This window comes from Podarcis melisellensis, assembly GCF_964234715.1.
Source record: "Podarcis melisellensis genome assembly, chromosome: 1".
Lineage (NCBI taxonomy): Eukaryota > Metazoa > Chordata > Lepidosauria > Squamata > Lacertidae > Podarcis > Podarcis melisellensis.
Genome location: NC_138528.1, coordinates 45,865,473 through 45,886,010, shown reverse-complemented (window position 1 = coordinate 45,886,010; position 20,538 = coordinate 45,865,473). Strand labels below are relative to the sequence as shown.

General features: G+C 39.8%; 1 protein-coding gene across 1 annotated transcript in view; it reads left to right on the top strand.

Moving 5' to 3' along the window:
* Window positions 1-20,538, top strand: part of PCNX1 (pecanex 1) — a 78,189-nt gene that overhangs the window by 1,260 nt on the left and 56,391 nt on the right. Inside the window, exons 2-5 of the mRNA XM_081883764.1 lie at window positions 14,337-14,545; window positions 15,194-15,299; window positions 16,737-16,782; window positions 18,891-18,980. Coding sequence (XP_081739890.1) covers window positions 14,337-14,545; window positions 15,194-15,299; window positions 16,737-16,782; window positions 18,891-18,980 — 451 coding nt within the window. The remainder of the gene's footprint in view (window positions 1-14,336; window positions 14,546-15,193; window positions 15,300-16,736; window positions 16,783-18,890; window positions 18,981-20,538) is intronic.

Sequence of the window (20,538 nt, the reverse complement as noted above, 5' to 3'; positions counted from 1 at the left end):
CAGCACTTAACTATTGGGATAGAACAAAGATTGCACACAGTTCTGAAAAGCTACGGCACTTTCTGCTAGTATGGTTTAAATTTGGAGCCATAACTTTTCAGATGTTTTTGGATTGCAACTCTTAGCCACTGGTCAGGGATGATGGGAATCATACTTGAGCAATATCTGGAGGGCCACAGTTTCCCTGCCCCATGTATACTGTGAGTTAATACGTGGGATGAATTATGTGGGATAGCAGTGAATCAAGTTCTCTTGCTATTTGATATTATATACATATTAAATTACTATTAACTTTGGTCCAGTCATATTAGCTTGTAGGCTATCTGTACAATGTCTGTCAAATCCATGGATGTGCAATAAATTTGACAAGTGCAGAGTTTGAGACTCTGCTGCCCAGTCCTGGCCCAGCTCCTTTGTCCCTTTATTCTACCTTAAGGCACCTGTCTCCATGATGTATGTTGGTAGTATGCAGGATGTTTCTGAGAATTTTTTTTCTAAATGCTTGCCTGCTGACATAATGACACTAACATTCTGATGCCACTTTTGGTAATATAGTTTTCAGGATCCAAAATTATTAACTGAGAGTGTTACGGAGTAGAATGGGGAAATGGACACCTCTAGCTAGGGCATTCAAATTGTGATATTATTTCACCCCCACTTCCTTCGATGACTTTATTTTGCCTACTATACATGAGAATAATTTTTTTGTCAGTGTGGTGTTGCTGTGGCAACCAGACACTGATCACATTTCATTCCTGGTAAATTCAAGTAAACATACAAGGCAAAAGCTGACTTGTAAAAGATGTATGTGTGGTTCATCAAATGAGACTCCAGGGAGAACCCTGCATGAGCTTGCAACTATAGGAGTGAAGAGCTCAGTGCAAGTGTCTACTTGTTTCATTAGCAATTACTGCAGTTTGACAGGAGAGTAAACTCCTTGCAATTAAAAAAGTATTGGGAAAGGCTCCATGGCTATGGTTACATTTCTGAACTTCAGTCTTCTTGGCTTATTTCTTGTTATCACGCGTGTGGGGGAGGCTTTATCACATGATTGAAAGCAATATATTATTGGCAAGGAAATGGGAGACAGTGACAGCTCATGGCTTTCTATCCGAAGCTGTAATGTGTAATAGATGAGCAATCATAGTTTGCTTATGACTAAACATTTTCTAGCAAAAGCCATTTCTGAAAGTTGCCTTATCAGGCAAGTTATCTTTCTGAAGGATAGCCAAGTGTAACTGGGATCCAGTACTCTTTTGTTTCTCTGGTAATACTACAGACCATTAGAAATCAAACTGGCATATTTGGAATATGTTTTGGGTTGATTTGTACAGAATTTGATACATGTATTTGCCTCAGTATGTGCCCACTTGCAGTTAACTTGTGCCTGTTGTGTGTCTACATCTAAAAAGTTTGTAGTAGCATAGACGATGTGGGAAAGCTAGATGAGTGATACAAACAAACTGTTTTGTCAACCTTTGTACTTAACCACTCAAGACACAGGCTCACTGTGTGGTTGTGAGGGTTTACTGGTGTTGGGTGATCCTTAAGGAACTTTTGTGTGGCCTCCACACTCTTCTTAGCACCTCCCAGACTTAATGCTTCTTTAAAATGTGTTCTTTCTAGTTCTAGTGGAGAGAAGCATGAACCTCTAGAGTGGCATTTTGAAAGGCCTCATTAAGGGGGAAAGGAAGAACTCCTCCAAATATGCTGTGTTTCTAAATCCAATAGTTTCAGTGTGGTCATGGTTTAAGGGATGATATCATGAGCACGAGCATTTTGCAGTGACAGAGTTTCGATTTCTTTTTTAGCCTTTTATATAGCAAGAAGACATGTATCAGCTGTTGCTGGCTCATTGTCCACTTTGTAAATGCAAATTGTTCTTGGTGCCTCAGTAGGAAATGCAAAAGATGTTGTCTACCCTTCTCTTAAAACCTATTGTACATCATTGGAGAATGCTAAGCTACTGTGACCATAGGAAGCTGCCCTACACCATTAGATCATTGGTCTGTCTAGCTCAGTGGCTCTCCAGGGTTTCATATAGGGGTCTCTCCCAGCAAAGCATGTGTTCTACCCCTGAGCTTCAGTACACGGCCCCGAACTGGAGTCTGCATGGGTAGGATATAGTTTGTAAAGGCCTGCTTTGCCAGGAGAAAAATATACAAGGTGATGGAATTGAGTTGACATTTCAGAGCTGTTGCTGGAGCAATGACTGTTTTAGAATCCTCTTTCTTCAGATGCATAAGAATAATTATTGTTAGTCTCTTGTGCTTACAAATAAGGAAAAAGCAGGAAAATGATAATCTATTAGATTCTTTGGGGGGAAATAATTGTTGAATAGCTTTGGATGGTAGCAGGAAATATATAGATATAGATCAAATTAGTTGTAAGTTAAATGGTTTGAATCATTATTGTCTGTTTTAACTTTTTCATATTTTGCCATGTGTGTAGTCTAGACATATTTTAAATAGATAGAACCACTGTGGTCATCTCATTCCTTACTTTTTGAAGTGCTGTTTACTGTAGGCATTCTGGAGCTGTGCCCTTGAAGCAGTTGCACAATACAGAAATATTTACAGCACATTTTTGAGGTAACTGGAGTCGTTTAGGATGTGGTTTGTGACTGTGTACAGGATTGGTTAGCTTCACAATTACAGTTTCTCATTTTTCAAGCACATTTCAGGGTAAATCCCCCTGCCCCAGTTGGCACAGTGGCATAGACCAATAGCAAGGGTTGGTGTGGGTTACAGCCCAAGCTCTGCCTTATTTGTAATAGACCCTTCCCACTATGAGTGGCAGTTTTAGCCATGCCTGTCTTTTGCCGTAAAGCCCTACTGTGTTGCTTATTGAGGGGCAGAATGAATGGGGCTAACTGCTGTACATGGGTGTGGCTATGTTGGCTGTTGCATAAGCAATATCCAGATGTGTGCCTGGAAGTGTTTCACCATTGTTGGTGTTTCAATTTGAGTCCTAAGCTTACGTATTTTTTCTTTCAAAAAGGGAGTTGTAGGCGACAACCCTTTAACTAGAAGGAACAGTAGTAGGAACAATTTAGAGAATTCAGTACGCTCACCTGAAGTTTAACTCACTTTGATTTGATTTAATATTTGCATTCCACTTTTCCAACATTTTGCGCTCAAAGTGGCTCACAGTAATCACAATAGCATGAGGAAAAACAGACTTCCATAATTGGGTGTAGATTCTGTTAATAATATGAAAAGCCTGACAAACTGTACAAAGGTGACTATAGATTTTTATACTCGATTGAAGAGCTTTGTCTGCATTATGAATTGACTGTGTGTCAGTGATGAATAGAATCTTACCTGTGTCCTAGTAGCAGTTCCTATTATGCAAATATGTGGGAACCAGTGTACTGCTCTCAGCAGTTGTATAGCTGCATTGTACAGGTTACTTTGCTTCAAAGAATGACAAACGTTCCTGTAGAGTCATAATGTCACACATGGAGATGTATTGGTACAGAAATTCTTAATTAATCTCTAACTTGGCTGTCTTCGTTGCCATGTGCGGGCTAAGCAATTCTCAGCTTGTGTCCTCCCTTGTTCCCCCCCCCCCACCTGCTCATTTGCTACTGTTGGCCTTCCATATGAAGCAAAGTGTGTGTGTGTGTGTGTGTGTGTATACTGAGCCAGTTTTGTTTTGTTGGTTTGGTGTTTGCTTAGGGCTTTTTATGTGCCTTTACATAAGTGCACAAAATGCTGCATTAGTTCTGTACATTTCTATAAGTCTAAAAAAGTTTTTGAAAGGACTATATTTGGAAGTGGCAGACAAGCAGAACTCTTGTCAACAGAGTGGTAAAAGGAAATTGCATCATGAAAGCCTGGAGGTACATTGTCGGTGTAGAGATAGATCTTTGCTATGCTAACATAAGGTTTGCTGTGAGTTCTGCCACCCAAAGAAATGCTCAGACCCTTAATGGGCATGTTAAAGCTTCTCCAAACTGTCTTATAAAAAGCCTAATAAAGAACTCTGATATTTAGCACACACAAATGTGTTATGTTTAGAAATGCTGGTTGTGTTTTCCCTCCCCCATTGTCCATTTCACATCAGCTGTTGACTTGTTCCCAGGCTACACAGACATAATGATGTAAACACACACACACACACAGAATTCAGTTTACAGTACTTTAAATTTGGATGCAGACAGAGGAAGGGAGTTGGCAGGGCATGAGAGGAAATTGTGGTGTAAAACTGGGAAAGAATAAAAAATGTGTAGGGAAAGTAGAGGATCTCTATTAATGCAGAACTTAATTTGCAGGTTTAAATGGCTGAAGTGGCAAACCGAAAATAAGAGTCTTTTGGGGACAGCCATCTTTTCTCCTCAAGAATGTCCCTGGGAATGATGCTACGTTATGACGTGGGGTCATTCCCAAGGGCATTCTGTTCCAGGAACGTGGCTGGAGCAGCTGCACCACGTCTTGAAGCAACAGCAAGGCTTTTATTAAAGTGAGAAGAGAGATCTCTTGGTGTATTTAAGGCAGACTTCCCCAACCAGGTGTTTTGGACCCCAGCCAGCATGGTCAGTGATCAGGGCTGATGGAAGTTGTAGTCTGGAGGACACCAGGTTGGGGAAGGCTGATTTCAGGGTAGCATTATAAGATTAAAAATTCACCCTAAATTGCCAATTGTTCCTTCCAGTTTTGAAAGAGATTTTCAGTCCAGAACTAGTAAAAAAAGGGGGGGGAGCTTTATGTTTGTTTTCGGTGTAAAATTCAAATTGATAGGTGTTTCTGGTAGAAAAGTGTGGTACAAATAAAATAACAGTGAAAGTACAGTACAAATGTATCTTGCATAGGGTTATGATCTGGGGATGGTTTGTATAAAATAACAGTGAAAGTACAGTACCAATGTATCTTGCATAGGGTTATGATCTGGGGATGGTTTGTATATGCAAAAACGCTTATATTTGAACATCGTTACCTTTCTGGAGCCAGTGCGGTGATTGGGCCTTGCCCCCCACCCCCAAGCAAAAGAGACATCTCACAAGAACAGTCCAGAGTGCAGTATGCAAGGCAAAACGTAGAGCAAAAAGAGCTTTGAAACTCTCTGCATTCCATGCATTTAATATGTGTGATTCCAAACAACTGGCCTTCAACCATGTAAGGTTGAAACCACATTAAATGTGTGTGAGAGGTGATTGTAGTAATAATAGTTACCATTGTTTCCTGGAAAGCCCTATATGCAGCTTGGTACCCAGGCATTTAAAGAACCACCTTTTCTCATGTGAAACCTGCAGTTCATCAGGGACTGCTTTAAAGGTTCCCTTCCCCTCTTTGGAGGTTTGATGGGTGGTGACCAAGGAGAAGGCCTGGTCTGGCTATGGAATAACTTCCCAGAGATGCTTGCAGGGCACTTGCTTTGTTTGCTTTGAAATTATTTGAATAAAGCTTTTTGTCTGAGCATCGATACTGATTTTATTTTATATATAATAAATTGGTAATTGGTAAATTTTTAAGGTGCCATGTTTGCAGCAAAATACTAATACAGTGATCCCTCTGGAAATTGATTTTATTGTTGCTTCTGATGTTGGATTGCTGTTTGTGTTCTTCATATAATGTTTTTTCTTTCTTGTGATTTCTTGAGTTTTATTGATAATTTGGAATTAAACTTGGCTAAGGAATAACTAATAACAAATATTGTGACAGAGGGAGAGTCTGTTAAATTTTTCCACACCAGCACATAATTTTATAAACCTGTAACACATTTCCCCTAGCTCATATTTCTTAAAACTAAATACCCATAAATATTTCATCTGTAGTGTCCCATAGATTGGCAACCTGAATTGTGCACATTATTCCCAGTGTGGTGCTGCCATACATTTATGTCACTGTGTGACGATAGTGGCAGCTTTATTTCCAGTTGTGTTCCTAGTACTGTACGACGTTTGCCTTTTTACCTCCTCAGCATATTTAGCTGATATCTTTAGTGAACTGTTCACTCTTGTTCCAAAGATCTTACCGGTACTTGAGTAGCCATAACCAATTCAGGCTCCAGCAACTTTTCCTTTCTCTCCCCTTTCAACTAACTCCCTCATCTTTGAAATATTTCTTTTTCTTCAAAGAAGAAACTATGTAACTATGTCAAATGTCCAGACAGTTTTCTTTTCACATATATGTTGAATTTGATACTGTCATGGGCCACTATTGATCTTTATAAAACCCATCTCTAATCAGGTGCTGATGAGTATTAAACTGGGCCAACACCCCTCTTGTCAGGTCTATGACAAATGCTTTTTCTTGAAGGTAAACTCTAAGGGGTCTCTGATATACAGTGCTCCAAAAATAATTTAAAAATCAGAGATCAAACATTCAGTTCTTAGACTCTGGGCTGAATAAATATTTTGGATTCCTAAGCATCCTGGCAACGACATACATGGGCTTTAAAAAAAATCCATGGCAACTTCGGTTTGACAACTTCAGTTTTGTTTATGAGCACTCTGAGGAACCTTTACTGTGTTGCTTTGCATAATTAAAGGAGTTGCTGCATTTAAGTAGATATATCTCAGGGGGTGTTGAGGCAATTGGGTATTGCAGTGTTGTTTTCATCACCATGGTGCTTTAGGGCGGGGAGTGCTCAAGCTTGATCCAGTCTGGCAAGGTGAAGATGTTTCAATAAGTTATAAGGGGGCAGACCTCCTAAGTCAGGGAAAGGGTTAATATGCAGGGGAGTCTAAGACTCAGAGCATTAAATTACTGGTGTGGTAAAGAGGTTGAATTATTAGTTATACATTTTAAAATGAAGGTTTAAGTCAAGGTGCTCTTTGTGAATGAAAGATTGGTGGCTGTGGTGAAATCTCAATACAGAACATTAATCTATTAATAATAGATTTGCCAGGGCAATCTTGTTTACCAAAGAACTGATTTGCACGGCATGTTCAAAGTTTACGAGTAGATTGTATGGAAGTACCTTTAAGCTTCACTTACTGGTGTGTCAACAGTATCCTTTTTGGAGTGGTGCAACTGGAACTCTAAACCAGGGGTCGGTAAACTACGGTTCCTGGGCCCACCTGGGTCCTAAATCCAGCCCGCACCATGAAGCTGGAACCCACCGTGAAGCTGAGGCTCTCGGTGATGGCGATGGGAGGAAGAAGCCAAGCGGTGGTGTCTCTGCCAATCAAACACTGTGCCTGGTTTACTTCAGTGGTGTTTGATTGACAGAGATGTCCCTGCGCCGCGCTGAGGTAAACCAGGCGCGGTGTTTGATTGGCAGAGCCTCTGCCGCTCAGCCTCTTCTTCCCGTCACCATCACCGCCACCCTGGTGCTCCTGTGGGCCAGAAAGCGGAGCGGATGAGCTTGCTCTGCCTACCCGCTTCACAAAAAGCAGCAGCAGCAGCGGTAGTGGTGCGCAGCCCCTGGGAAGCTAAGCGCAGCGCCTTCTTTCTCTAGGCGGGGAGGATGCCCATCTTGTGCCACCGCAGCCAGCCCTTCGGCAAATAAGGCAGGGGGCAAACCGAGAAGGCGGGTGGGGGTGGGGTGGGGAGGAGGACTACTTGCCCCCCTCGCAGTGTGCATTGGAATTCTTGTTTTTTTAAAAAATAAATATATATATAGCCCGGCCCTCCACAAGGTCTGAGGGAAAAAGTTTGCTGACCCCTGCTCTAAACAGTATTCCCAGTGTGGCCACACCATAGATTTGTCTAATGTTATTATAATATTGGCAGTTTTGTATTCAGTCCTTTGTCTAATGATCTCCAATAAGGGATTTTCCTCTTTCGCAGCTGTCACACACTGGGTCAACCCCAGCGTTCAAATCTCCTATTGTTCTAGGCATGGTTTGCAACAGGGAATTTCATTAATGCGAGCAGTTTCTGAGCTTTGGGTGCAGTATTGCGCCCAAGATTTCAGATTAAAACTGCCATTGCTAGAAGGAAAGGAGGACCTTTTTTCTGCCTCCCCACTTCCAGCCACTCTCTCAAGACTGGAGAAGGGACCCTCATAAGAATATTAGGAGGGCGGGCAGGAGAAGTATGGCCTTTTTTGCTGTCTTCAGATGAGGACTAGACCACGTGAAAAATGAACATAAGATTTTAGCCACAGTTAATTAATTTTCAGCTTTGTATTCTTGTTATGAAAAAAAGTGTGCTGGCCCTAGACCCTCCGTTGTGGTGCCCGTAACCTAGGTTTAAGGTACTATTTAGCTCCTAGCTTTCTTATCTCAGTTTCTAAGACCGGTCAACCCTGAACAATTTGGTATCATCAGCAAACTTGGCTACCTCACTGCTCATCTAACGATGGATCATTTAACTGCGGAACAGTCTCCCTCGAGAGGTCCTTCCTTGGAGGTTTTTAAGCAGTGGTTGGATGGCTACCTGTCATGAATGCTTTAGCTGAGTTTCCTGCAATGCAGGGGACTGAACTAGATGACCCTTAGGGTCCCTTCCAACTAGTAAGATTCTAGATTCTACGAGCAATATCAATCTTTGGGCAACTCCACATTCTCTGCACCTGTAGATATGTTACATATTTCTACACCACTTGATTTTAAAAAACCTCAAAGTGGTTTACAAAAGATAAAACAGTGAACAGTAGTTATGTTGAACAAATTTCAGTAAAAAAAAATTTTCTTATTACAACATGGACATATTTTTATTTATTATTATAGTATTGTTTAAAAGATAACCACTGAAACTTATTCTTTCCAGTTTCTGCAGAGCATTAACATTTTTATTATTCAATTAAAATATTATTTATTATAAAGACATCTGAAGGTGGCCCTGTTTAGGGAAGTTTTTAATGTTTGATGCTGTATTGTGTTTTTAAGATTTGTTTGGGAGCTGCCCAGAGTGGCTGGAGAAACCCAGCCAGATGGGCAGGGTATAAATTGTTGTTGTTGTTATTCTCTTCATACCTTGCATGAATCTCCTGAATTGTCTGACTCATTTCTACGCTTCCTAGCCTGTAAATTTGAAGGTACCTAACAGTAATTTGTGTGCTTCTATTCTCATATACAGTAGTACCTCCTGTTAAGTGACCCTCTGGTTACGTAAACTTTGGGGTGCGAAAGTGGCAAACCCGGAAGCATATTACAGTGGTACCTCGGGTTAAGTACTTAATTCGTTCCGGAGGTCCGTTCTTAACCTGAAGCACCACTTTAACTAATGGGGCCTCCCGCTGCCGCCGCGTCGCCAGAGCACGATTTCTGTTCTCATTCTGAAGCAAAGTTCTTAACCCGAGGTATTATTTCTGGGTTAGCGGAGTCTTTAACCTGAAGCGTATGTAACCTGAGGTACCAATGTACTGGGTTTTGCCGCGCATGCATGCGCAGAAGCAGTCCTCAGGTTGCGGAAACCTCGGGATCCGAATTGGACCTCCAGAATAGATCCCGTCCGCAACCGCAGGACTGTACACCTATAATGAATAAATATTCAAGGCAGTGATCTGCAATTTTTGACTGGCTTTGCTAACCAAGCCACCACTTGTGGCTGTCAGGTTCCTCCCTCCTTCCTTGTTCTGATTTGGATCACTGTCACTGAGCAGTGGTTGAGGAAGTCCCCCCTGTAGAAAAGAGAGCTTGGCCTATGATCTTGGCTGTTGCTGGGCTATACAACTTGAAGTGCTGCTGTTGAAAAATAAGCCCATCATCACCCTTCCCTAACTCAGAGCAGGAAAAGTAGAAACTGCTTACTGTGTAGCAGTGGTACATGTAATTATATGACCTTGGTGGAGAAACAGCAATGTTTAGTAGTGGCTCAGAACTCTTTAAGGGGTTTGTTACTGATAAAAAGATTTATTTGATGCACCACTATGTGCTTGAACTTTTTATATACAGACATTCAATAGTTTTTACTGATCCTTTAAAAATCAAGACTATGGCTCATTTTAAACACAGAAACGACTGCTAGGTCTGTAGAATTCTATGTCCCTTTGTGACTGTACAGAATCTGAAAAGTTTTGTAATGATACCTTATATATGGCTATAACATTGCAGTAGATCATAGTGGTCCAGATGTGTAGCCTAGAATAGGTCTGCACTAAAGCCTAATTGGGCTGCTTTGTTGAGCGAGATGAATTGTTCCAATGTTTAATGTGGCTGGAAGCTTGTCCAGTTGCTGCATCTTCAGAAACCTACAAAGTACAAAGATAAAATCATTATATTAAAATTTCTTAAACATGTTCAGTTATGATAGCTTGATCTTCTCTTCTGTTCTACCCACTTATTATCTAACTCTTATTGCCACTGGAATGTTTAATTGGTTATGTTTTCTTACACTTTTATTTATTGCTATATTCTTAGCTGTGTGTGTAACAAAAAAATTAATGCCTGGAACCTGCTGTTGATTTCAAGATTTCTGATTTGTACACATTTGTTAATTGGGCTAGAGAAGTACTTTTGCAGAATAATGTGAATTTTGAAGTTTCATAACACTTAGCTACCTTTAGTTAAATAGCAAACTTTATTTAAAACATGTATATTTTAGATTCCAGGGAGGTATACAGTATGAAACCAATACAATAAATGCATAAGCAATCAACAGATAAAATATTTGGCTGATATGCTAATCTCTAGAGTTGAAGTAAAAGCTTTTCTTTTTCTTTTTTTTGGGGGGGGGGAAATGGTTAATTGATGATAGCACTGTCGGAACCAAGTAGACCTGTTTGAGTAGGGCATTCCGTTACAGTGGTACCTCAGGTTACATACGCTTCAGGTTACAGCCTCCGCTAACCCAGAAATAGTGCTTCAAGTTAAGAACTTTGCTTCAGGATGAGAACAGAAATTGTGCTCCGGTGGCACGGCGGCAGCGGGAGGCCCCATTAGCTAAAGTGGTGCTTCAGGTTAAGTACAGTTTCAGGTTTAGTACGGACCTCCGGAACGAATTAAGTTCTTAACCCTAGGTACCACTGTACTGGGATGCCATGCCAAGAAAGCCTTGTAAATGATTGCTGTTTCTCTGGTGGAAGAGGTATTGGTAAATGGAGAAGAGCCCCAGCAGATGAATTTAGAGTATGAGTATGTTGATATGGGAAAAAGTACTGCTCCATTAATGGGGCCCCAATATGATGCTGTTAAATTTTTATACAGTACTGCCCTTCTTCAGAAGATCATAGGGTGGTTCATAACAAAAAAATTCAAAATGAGAACACAAAATACATGATAAAAAACAAAACCAAACTAATGATCCGCTCCCCCAAACACATTTAAGAGGTCATACAATATTTAATCAGCCAAAGGCCTGGTTATAGCAAAACAGTAAGTTCAGGCTACATCTAGACAATCAGTTGTTTATATCTAAGGGAGTCAAATACTTTGAAGGGAAAGATAAAAGAATAAAAAGTAATTGTACTGAGTAAAACTGTGGTTGAGACTTTCAGTTAAATGCATTATATAAAATATCCATTGTGAACCATTCATCAAACACTCCTGCAAATAACCTTTTCATTATATTAAACATTATATAAATGGAGAGTGCAAATTCTATTTTTAACAGTACCAATTCAGAAGCCCACTTTCCTCTAATGCATATTTTCTTGCCAAATGGTCTCTATGCCAAGTCATTTCCCTTTCATAAGGCTTCCTAAAATATACTTCCCACATTCTCTGTCCTTCCAAGATAGTATGGGGCTGGGCCAAGGCTGGGCCCTGCAGCATCCTTATCTAAGATCAAGCTTCGTCAATGGATCTGTAGTCAGTGTTGCATCCTGCTCTTTTCTGTGTTGGAAGGAGTTTCTATCACCTGAGCATTCTGTCACAAGAGGCTTATTATGTGAAGTCTCAGGTGCTGGGGTTCCCAGTTGGGGCCATGGAATCCTTGACACTAGCACATTTTTTCTTTATGTAGCTATGAACTTGGAGTCATATTGGAGTCTGAGGGCTTTTGAATCATGAATGGATGGTTGAAACGGATGACCTTTAGAGTAGAATGGATCTGATGTATGTAGCAAGCGGGATAGTTGAAGAAAACGGAAAATTAATTGGGTATCTAGACTCATAGAGCTGTGAGGAATGTACACCAAGAGCTTGATAAAAGAGGCTGGATCTGTGTAGTAAATAGCTAGAGGACATTGCTGGAGTGAATCTGGCAGGGTACATATGTTGTGGCATAAGAAAGTACCAGGTAAATAAAGTGACAGAAGTGTTGCTAGTTTTCCTTGGTGCATATTTCCCTGGTGTTGCCTTGTAATATCTTGAAGAAATACTGGTGACCTGACACATTATATATATGTGCATGTACTGTCTCATACTGTTTAAATTGTTAGAAACTGTATAGTGTTCTTATAATTGCTAGGTGGTTGCCTTGGTACCTGCTTACAACTATAGTGGAATGAATAAAAGTCATTTACATCTTGTCAGGTAAAAAAGTTTTAATTAGTGTAGCCTTCTGACAGCTTTCGTATGCATTAAGCTGCTGAAAAGAGATGGCTTGCTCAGGGTCTACAGTTTCTGATCTATGCATATTCATTTGTTCATTAGAAAAAAAGGAGTTGGAAGAGGATATTATCAGTTGGGATGATAATGATAATGAAAACACACATTTGATAGAATCATAATTAAGGGAATTTTGATGAAGAATCATACCATCCCTGTATAATCTTGTGCAAAATCGTCAGTGGATTATTATTTTTTAGTAAAAATTTTAAAATTTCATTTTGCAATATATAATAAACTTCTGCTGCCTTTCAGGTAATGGTAGCTGACTTTGAGTTGCCTGTGTTAATGTGTGTGGTTCTTTTTGCTTTTCTTATTATTTGTCTAAAATTAATCATTACTTTCCGAGGTCACTGTACTTAGGTGATCCAAGGGTTATTTTATTATTTCGCTTTGCCGTCTACTAGTCACCTGAGCCAATGATCATTACCAAGGGGTTTGTTGTTTTAAAGGGGGGGGACCATATAAAGCAATTCATGAGAGGCCTGCAGAATTTCTGCTCCAGGTCATACAGGTGGAAGCAAAAGTATGTCAGTGGTTCCATTACATGCAACCTTAGTACCATAACTTCCTTCCCTTTCTCTCAGGGTAACATTTAACAAAGGATGCATTATAGCTAAAATGGATTGGTGTGTCTGTGACTAATCCTTTCTGCCTCAGAAGTGGAAAAAACTATTTGTAAACCTAAACAGAGGCTAGGGATTCTTTATATAGGGAAATCTAAATTTTTTATTGAGAGTACTGAAAGCAATATGAGGGTGGGAGAAGGAGGAATGAGCCTGGGGGTTGATTATGGAACTGTACAGCAAAAGCCTTGTTTCGTGTTTCCCTATTTGCCTTGACCAAAGGAAGCTATTTAAGTCTTCAGGTGAGACTATTTCTGGCACTGTTACTTATGTTATTTTGCGTGTGTATTGTAGAAATGGGCGCTTTTTAAAAAGGTCTCTTGGATAAGACCATCTTATCCCTTATATGTCCGGTAGATTATTGTGGCTACGTTTCTCCTGCAAGTTTCAAAGATCTCAGAAGCCTGATCAACAATAACTCACAGCAGGACTTTTAGTGTGGCTGCCCATGTACTTTGGAACAGAGTTCCTGTTGAGAAGTAACAGGTGCTGGCTATCAGCTCTTTCCGGAAACAGTTGACAACATTTTTATTTTGACAGGCTTTTACGGCTGTATAAATGGGTATAGGCTATGAATACCTACTTGTTTTGTTTTTGTTTTGTTTTAAATATATATGGGGACTTGGGTTTATTTAAATGGTTTTAAAACTTTTTTTGGCTACTTTTTTTCTTGTACATCACGTTGGATGATTGTACAGAAGATGATTAATAAATTGATGATGGTGATAATAAAAAATGCAAGATGTGATATAGAAAAATACTGCAGCCCAGAGCTAAACCTAAGAAACATTAATCCTCTTATTGAAAATTTCAAGAGATCTCATCGCTTTTGTCCCTGTGTTGTTGCAAATAAAGATGTGCTCTTCAGCCACTTTGAATAAGAGGTATCTATTTTAAAATACACAGGGAGGACATCCTGCTTCAGAAAATCACTCTTCACAAACTGTCAAGAACAGTGATATAGGAGGTGGAACTAGCATGTTCATTCTCACTAACCCCCTCACATGTTTACTTAACTTTTAGCCTACCACCCAAAGAGGGCTGTCTTTTCAGTTGAATACTTTTACTCAATTCAGCGTTACTTGCTAACGTTAATGAACTTGTGTGTGGTTAAATATGTGAATATGATTCAGGATTCTTCCCCATGACCCTAATATGTATAACAATAAGACCCATTTTGGACAACATTGCATAGAATGCAGTATAAAAAAACGATATTTATAGAAGATATATGCACATTGCCATACACAAACTTCAAGATCCTTGTGATAGGTGACTTTTTTGCTTGTATCCTTAATGACTTCATTTATTTTTGTCTCTTTTGAAAGGCCCTTCCTTCTTCTATGGTGATAGTAGCAATCTACTGCCCTGTGATAGCCGCTCTATTCATTGTTCTGAAGATGGTAAACTACCGTCTGCATAGGGCACTTGATGAAGGTGAGATTGTGGAGAAGAATGCCAGTGAGCGTATGGATAGAGGTGCAAAAACAGAACAAGGGAACTCTTCTGCCAGAAGAAAGGACAGTAATGGACCTAGGTAAGGAAACTTAAGTCCATGTGATGGATACTCCCCACCCCCCTGTCATGACCTAAGGCTTAAACAGCTTAAAGCATGTAGTAGTTCTGGTGAGGGGTGTGACCTAACTGAGTCTAGCAATCCAGTTCTGTAGTCTTAACCCCTTCATGCACAAACTAGCACTCATGCATAGTTATGTTTGACTGCAATTTTCTGCAAGTTTAGTCCCCTTGAACGTAGTTCATCAAGTCCATTCTGTTAGAAAGGTCTAATCTGTTACTCTGATTTACATCCTAAATATAGACAAGCACTGTTGTCTAAGTTTATTTCGGTTGGAAGGAATTGAGCAAAATCTCTGCAGCCATATTTGAAACTTTGCTGCAAACTTTGATTGTAGTAGTGGTGTTTCTGTATCTGTAGCCCTCAAGGTGTTGTTGGGCTCCTAACTATTAGCCTCAGCCATCATATTCAGTGATAGGAGTGATAATTGGAGTTGCTGTCTTACAGCATCTGGAGTATCAAAGGTTTCACAACCCTGTTCTATATGCTTAGTAGATGAACTCATTATCAGCTGTCTAGAGACTTGCCCCAGATGTGCCTTCTGACTTATTTGTCATGAACAACCAGAATACTGTAATAATCAAGATTTCTTAAACATTTCATATTTAGTGATCCTGGTGGAGGGATCGAGATGTCAGAGTTTGTACGAGAAGCCACTCCTCCTGTAGGCTGTAGTTCACGAAATTCCTTTGCTGGCCTAGACCTAAATAACCAGGTAAGAATTAATCATGCAACAACTGCGTTCTTTTTATATACCATTATAATGGATACTGTTGTTGTTCCAGTTAAGTTCAGCAGAAATATGCTCCAATACATGATGTTACCTTTATTTTTAGTTCCGTCTTCTCTGTCTGAGGACAGCTGAGAATCTCATTTTGCTAGTCTTTTAAACATACTTTATTAGTTTGTTGGTTTCAGCTTTGCAGGTTTTAGAAGATTCTTAGCTATTTCAAAATTGTGTGGATCAAAAATTGCGTAATTTCAAATGTTTCTAAGTTGCATGTTGAAGCTGTTCCTGCAGTGAAGTAACGTTGTTGTTGGGTTGTTGTTTTTTTGGCCGCTGCCCTTTATATGTTTTGTTTTTAATCCTGAGCTGCTGTGGCTCCTTGAAACACATAATACACTCCTATTCTTCAGATGTTGACAAAACTTTGTGAAGATGAATTTGTGAGAATGGAAAGAGATTAAACCTGTTTGTTCTTTCACACCTAATTATTGCTATTGTCTGAGGCGCAAATGCTTTTGTGAGTGGCAGGGAAGGTGTGTTTGTGGAAAGGAATCTAGTTTTAACTCCTATCACTAAAACAGCAAACTAAAGTGTCCTCATGTATTGCAGTTATTTTGTGGCATTAATTGCCGGGGTTTCCTTGCTACCATGCCAAATTAATTACAGTGGTACCTCGCAAGACGAAATTAATTCGTTCTGCGAGTTTTTCGTCTTGCGAATTTTTCGTCTTGCGAAGCACGGATGCACCCTGGTATTAATGGTTTTAAGAAAAAGGAAACAAACTCGTAAGACGTTTTTGTCTTGCGAAGCAAGCCCATAGGGAAATTCGTCTTGCGAAGCAACTCAAAAAACGAAAAACTCTTTCGTCTTGCGAGTTTTTTGTCTTACGAGGCATTCGTCTTGCGAGGTACCACTGTACTTTGCTTTTTTCTCTTTACAAAAATTATTCTGTGAAGTCTTGAAGAATCAGTTTCTAGAAAAGGAGCAACACAGTAGCAACATAGTGGCTTTTTCAGAAAGAGAAAACAAGCAACTATGAGTTGCAGCTAGTGACAAGCCACTTGGATCTAGTGAAGGCTTTCCATCAGTAGAAAAGGAGGGAGGTGACTTTTGCCAATTCCCCAGATCTGCTGCAAAAATTTCGGGAACCCTTTAGAACAGCATGGGAGGTGGGGCAGAAAACTGCAGAGGGACTTGGTGAAAGTCATCTCTCCTCATTCCACCTGCACAAGCCTCTGCTGGATCGAAGAGGCTGCGATCTGCACAAGGAGCACCAGGGGATGCAGCTCTTCAGTTTTATTATTCTTTATTATTCTTGCAAGTGCCATACTCCTGCTGCATACATGGGAGAAATTGGGTATTTCACTTGTCTTTGCGAGTCGTAATTGTTTAGGCACGTAAATAAACTTTGTTGCTTCATTTTAGATTGGATCTGGCTTATCTCGGCGTGGAACTGCAGCTACCATTAAAGGTAAGGCCTAGTTATTAAATTCATCTTCAAGCACAACTGGTATCAAGTAGCCTTTTCAGTTTATCAACATACAGTTGGTTCATGGGCAAGTGATGCATAGTGTAGGACTATCTGTAAAGATCGCCAAGACTTAGCAGAAAGTGTTATAATAGAATGCTATTGCAGCTTGTTCACTTAAAATGGCTGCACCCACCCATAAAACAGATTGACAGGAGTCATATTTTTCTCCACTTCACATTTTCTCCTGTAGTCAGTGGTTGCAAGATTATGCTAACTTGCTGCTTGTATATGATCTGGCACATCAAATGGAAGTTTTCTGTTCTGCCAAAATATTTTGGATTAGATGACTTTATAAAATAGAAAATTAGCATTTGTTTGTCAGTGAATATATGAATTCCTGGATGTTTCATAAGTGTGTTCTGTGACATTTAAGCTTACAGTAAGTGAGCTGGTTGATGACCTTTCCTATCTAGTGTTCATGCCTTTGGCGAAATAACTAACTGTTAAATACTTCAGTGTTTTCATGTTATGCTTTGTAGTAATTCTCACCTCCCAGTTTTGAGTAAATATTGCTTATCAGAACAATCTCTATCCATTTTGATTGGATCATACTGTTCTGTATTTGATATGAGCTGTATAACCCAATGGTTTTGGTAGGAAAAGGCTCCTAGCTTCCTCCAATGGGCACACCCTTTCCTGGCCACTATATCTTGAAATCATGCACAGCCCATACTCTTGGACTATATTGCCCAGCATCATAGAACCCATAAGCAGCCAGAGATTGGTGGCAGACCATTGGTTATGTGTTTTCTAGGCCAACCCATGGTGTTTCTTGTCATTGGGTTCTAGATTGGGAAAGACTTCCTATTCTGTGACATATTGGTGCTTCTGCCAGCCTAAGTAGATAGCTGCTTCTAACTCATGGTCCAGGTTCCCTCTCCTGTTGTCCTAGCTATTTTAGCAAGATTTTTCCCTTTATTTTAGCAAGATTACCAGACATATTTTATCTCTGTGTGTGTCACAGTGTTGTGCATACTAATTGACAAGTGTCTGGTAATCTTCCTGCTCTGCTTTCCAACTGTGAGAAGGTAGGCTAGAGAAACTCTGAGTATTGGATGGCTCTGTGGATAGGCAAGAGATGCAAGGCAAAAATTGCAGTTTCAATTCAAATCATGAAATTTCCCTTGGTTTTAGTATTTGTTGTCCATCACTTCATCATGTGTCATTTTCATGAGAGCTGCTGTTAAAAGAGGGCTTACGGCTCTTGATTGGGTATGGTGGGTGTATACTGTTTTTTGTAGATAGTGCTGTTGGCATCAGAAATGGTCTGATACTGGAATAGTGGACAAGATGGTGACTGGGCAACATAGTAGCAGCCTCACTGCACAGCATTATTTTTTTTATTTTCTGTATAGCCTTTATATGCCACCCAATAACAAAAGTTCTCTGGTGATTCTCACTTAAACATGTGCATAGCTTCATGAGCTGTAAAATGCAGTGTTGCACTAGTACAAGAGGAATGAGTACCAATGCTATTGTGCTCATTTTGGTACATGGGGGGCGCAGGTGGTGCTGTGGCCTAAATCACTGAGACTCTCAGGCTTGCTGATCGGAATGTCAGCGGTTCAAATCCCCATGATGGGGTGAGCTCCCATTGCTTTGTCCCAGCTCCTGCCAACCTAGCAGTTCAAAAGCATGCCAGTGCAAGTAGATAAAAAGGTACTGCTGCAGCAGGAAGGTAAACAGTGTTTCCATGCGCTCTGGCTTCTGTCACAGTGCTCTGTTGTGCCCAAATCGGTTTAGTCATGCTGGCCAAATGACCCGGAAAGCTGTCTATGGACAAACGCCAGCTCCCTCAGCCTGAAAGTGAGGGAGCACTGCAACCCCATAGTCGCCTTTGACTGGACTTAACTGTCCAGGGGTCCTTTACCTTTTTTTGTGCTCATTTGGTACTTTGGCAGGATGGAATGTTGTAACTTACTTAAATAATACCACGTGCAGTACTTAAGTATCCCAGCTAGAAATAATGCCCCTCAAAGATGCATTCTCTTCTTAGGTTTGCAGGATACAGCTTTGTAAACTAACACACTATTTCTGTTGATGTGCAGGTGATACAGACACTGCAAAGACTTCTGATGATATCAGTCTGAGTCTTGGCCAAAGTTCTAGTCTCTGTAAAGAAGGGAGCGAGGAGCAAGGTAAGGCATATTATGTTGTTATGCAAGCTGTCATATATTAAGCTCATTGAGATGCTATTTAGGTCAAGATCAACACTGTCTAGAAATTAAAGTTTTGCATGGTGTTATTAGTTTAGCTGCATATTGTGCTGTGACCAATTGATAGGTTTAAGCATGCATCATAAATCCGTTCCATAAGCAAATTGATGGTGTGAACCCCTTCTAATAAATTAGCACCCTTTAAAAGTTTTCTAACGCCTATTCTATTTTTCTGGCAAAGTGTGAAGGATGCACTTTACTGTGCTTTCCTCTGTGGATTCACATGCATAGAATATGAGTCTTCATAGACATAGGTTTGCAGTGAGTTAAAATGAAACACTGATGAGTTTCTTTAAAGTTTATCTGGAACAGAATTAATGAAGAGATCTTCCCACATGACCATATGGCATTTTCACAGGCTTCCAGTTTGCAGCATTTTTTTTGCTCTGTAAGCTTATATACTTAACATGACATTCATACAACATTAATGATTGGATGTGCATAATTCTTTCCATTGTGACACAAGACTTCACCAGAAAGTCAACTCATTACTTATTTTTCCTTTTTAAATATATTTTTACACACATACACATTTCTGTTTTCTCCCCCCTCCCCCAACAGTGGGAATTGCTGAACTGAGTGTATGTTGATCTCGGAACAGACATTGTAAAGTCCAGTCCACAGATTCACTTACCAGAATGCACATCATGACCAAAGACATAGACAACTGTTCTTAGATTAATTGTATGTGATGAAAGCCACTACTTATTATCTAGATAAATGCTTCTTAATACGTATATCAACAGTTTAGTTCTGTCGCTGGAAAAAGCTTCCTATAAGCACATAGAAGAGATTAAAAACAGTCAGGAAAAATGTGCTAATTTGATGGCAGGGAGAGTATTATCTGTGGGCTTGTTTATATATTTATGTAAATGCAATGCTTTGCCTCTTGATCTGGCCCCAAACATTTTGTTCTCCCTTTCCTAATTTGTATCCAAGATCCATGAAATAATATTTATTTCATGATCTCTACCTTGTACCGCTTTAATGCTTCCATTATTTAAGCTTTCTATCAATGTGATGCATGTTACTTTTAACAGTGAAGAATTGCTGGAATTGACAAATCAGACTTATTTCCATGCTAAGTTAGCTTTGCATGCACTAAGTCATAAGTCTGTCCAGGTTTGTTTTTGTTTTCTACAGATTTTTAAAATAATGCACAGACATTTTGCATTTGAATTGCACATTTTATATGCATTCTTCCTCTAAGATAAAGCATTTTGGATGCTTTCCTGGCTCCCCAGGAAAAAAAAAATGCATGCATTTTTGTGTTAAATGTCTTATTTGAACCAAAGCAGCATCTCTAAATTTGGAGGTGCATAATATGATTGATAGCTGTATTTTGATTCACATTTTTCTCCCACGTGTTCTGTACGTGCTAGGTAGGTGCACAAATGATTCTTCTTCCTATTATTATTAATAACATGTATAGCAGTGTTTCCCAAACTTGGGTCTCCAGCTGTTTTTGGACTACATCTCC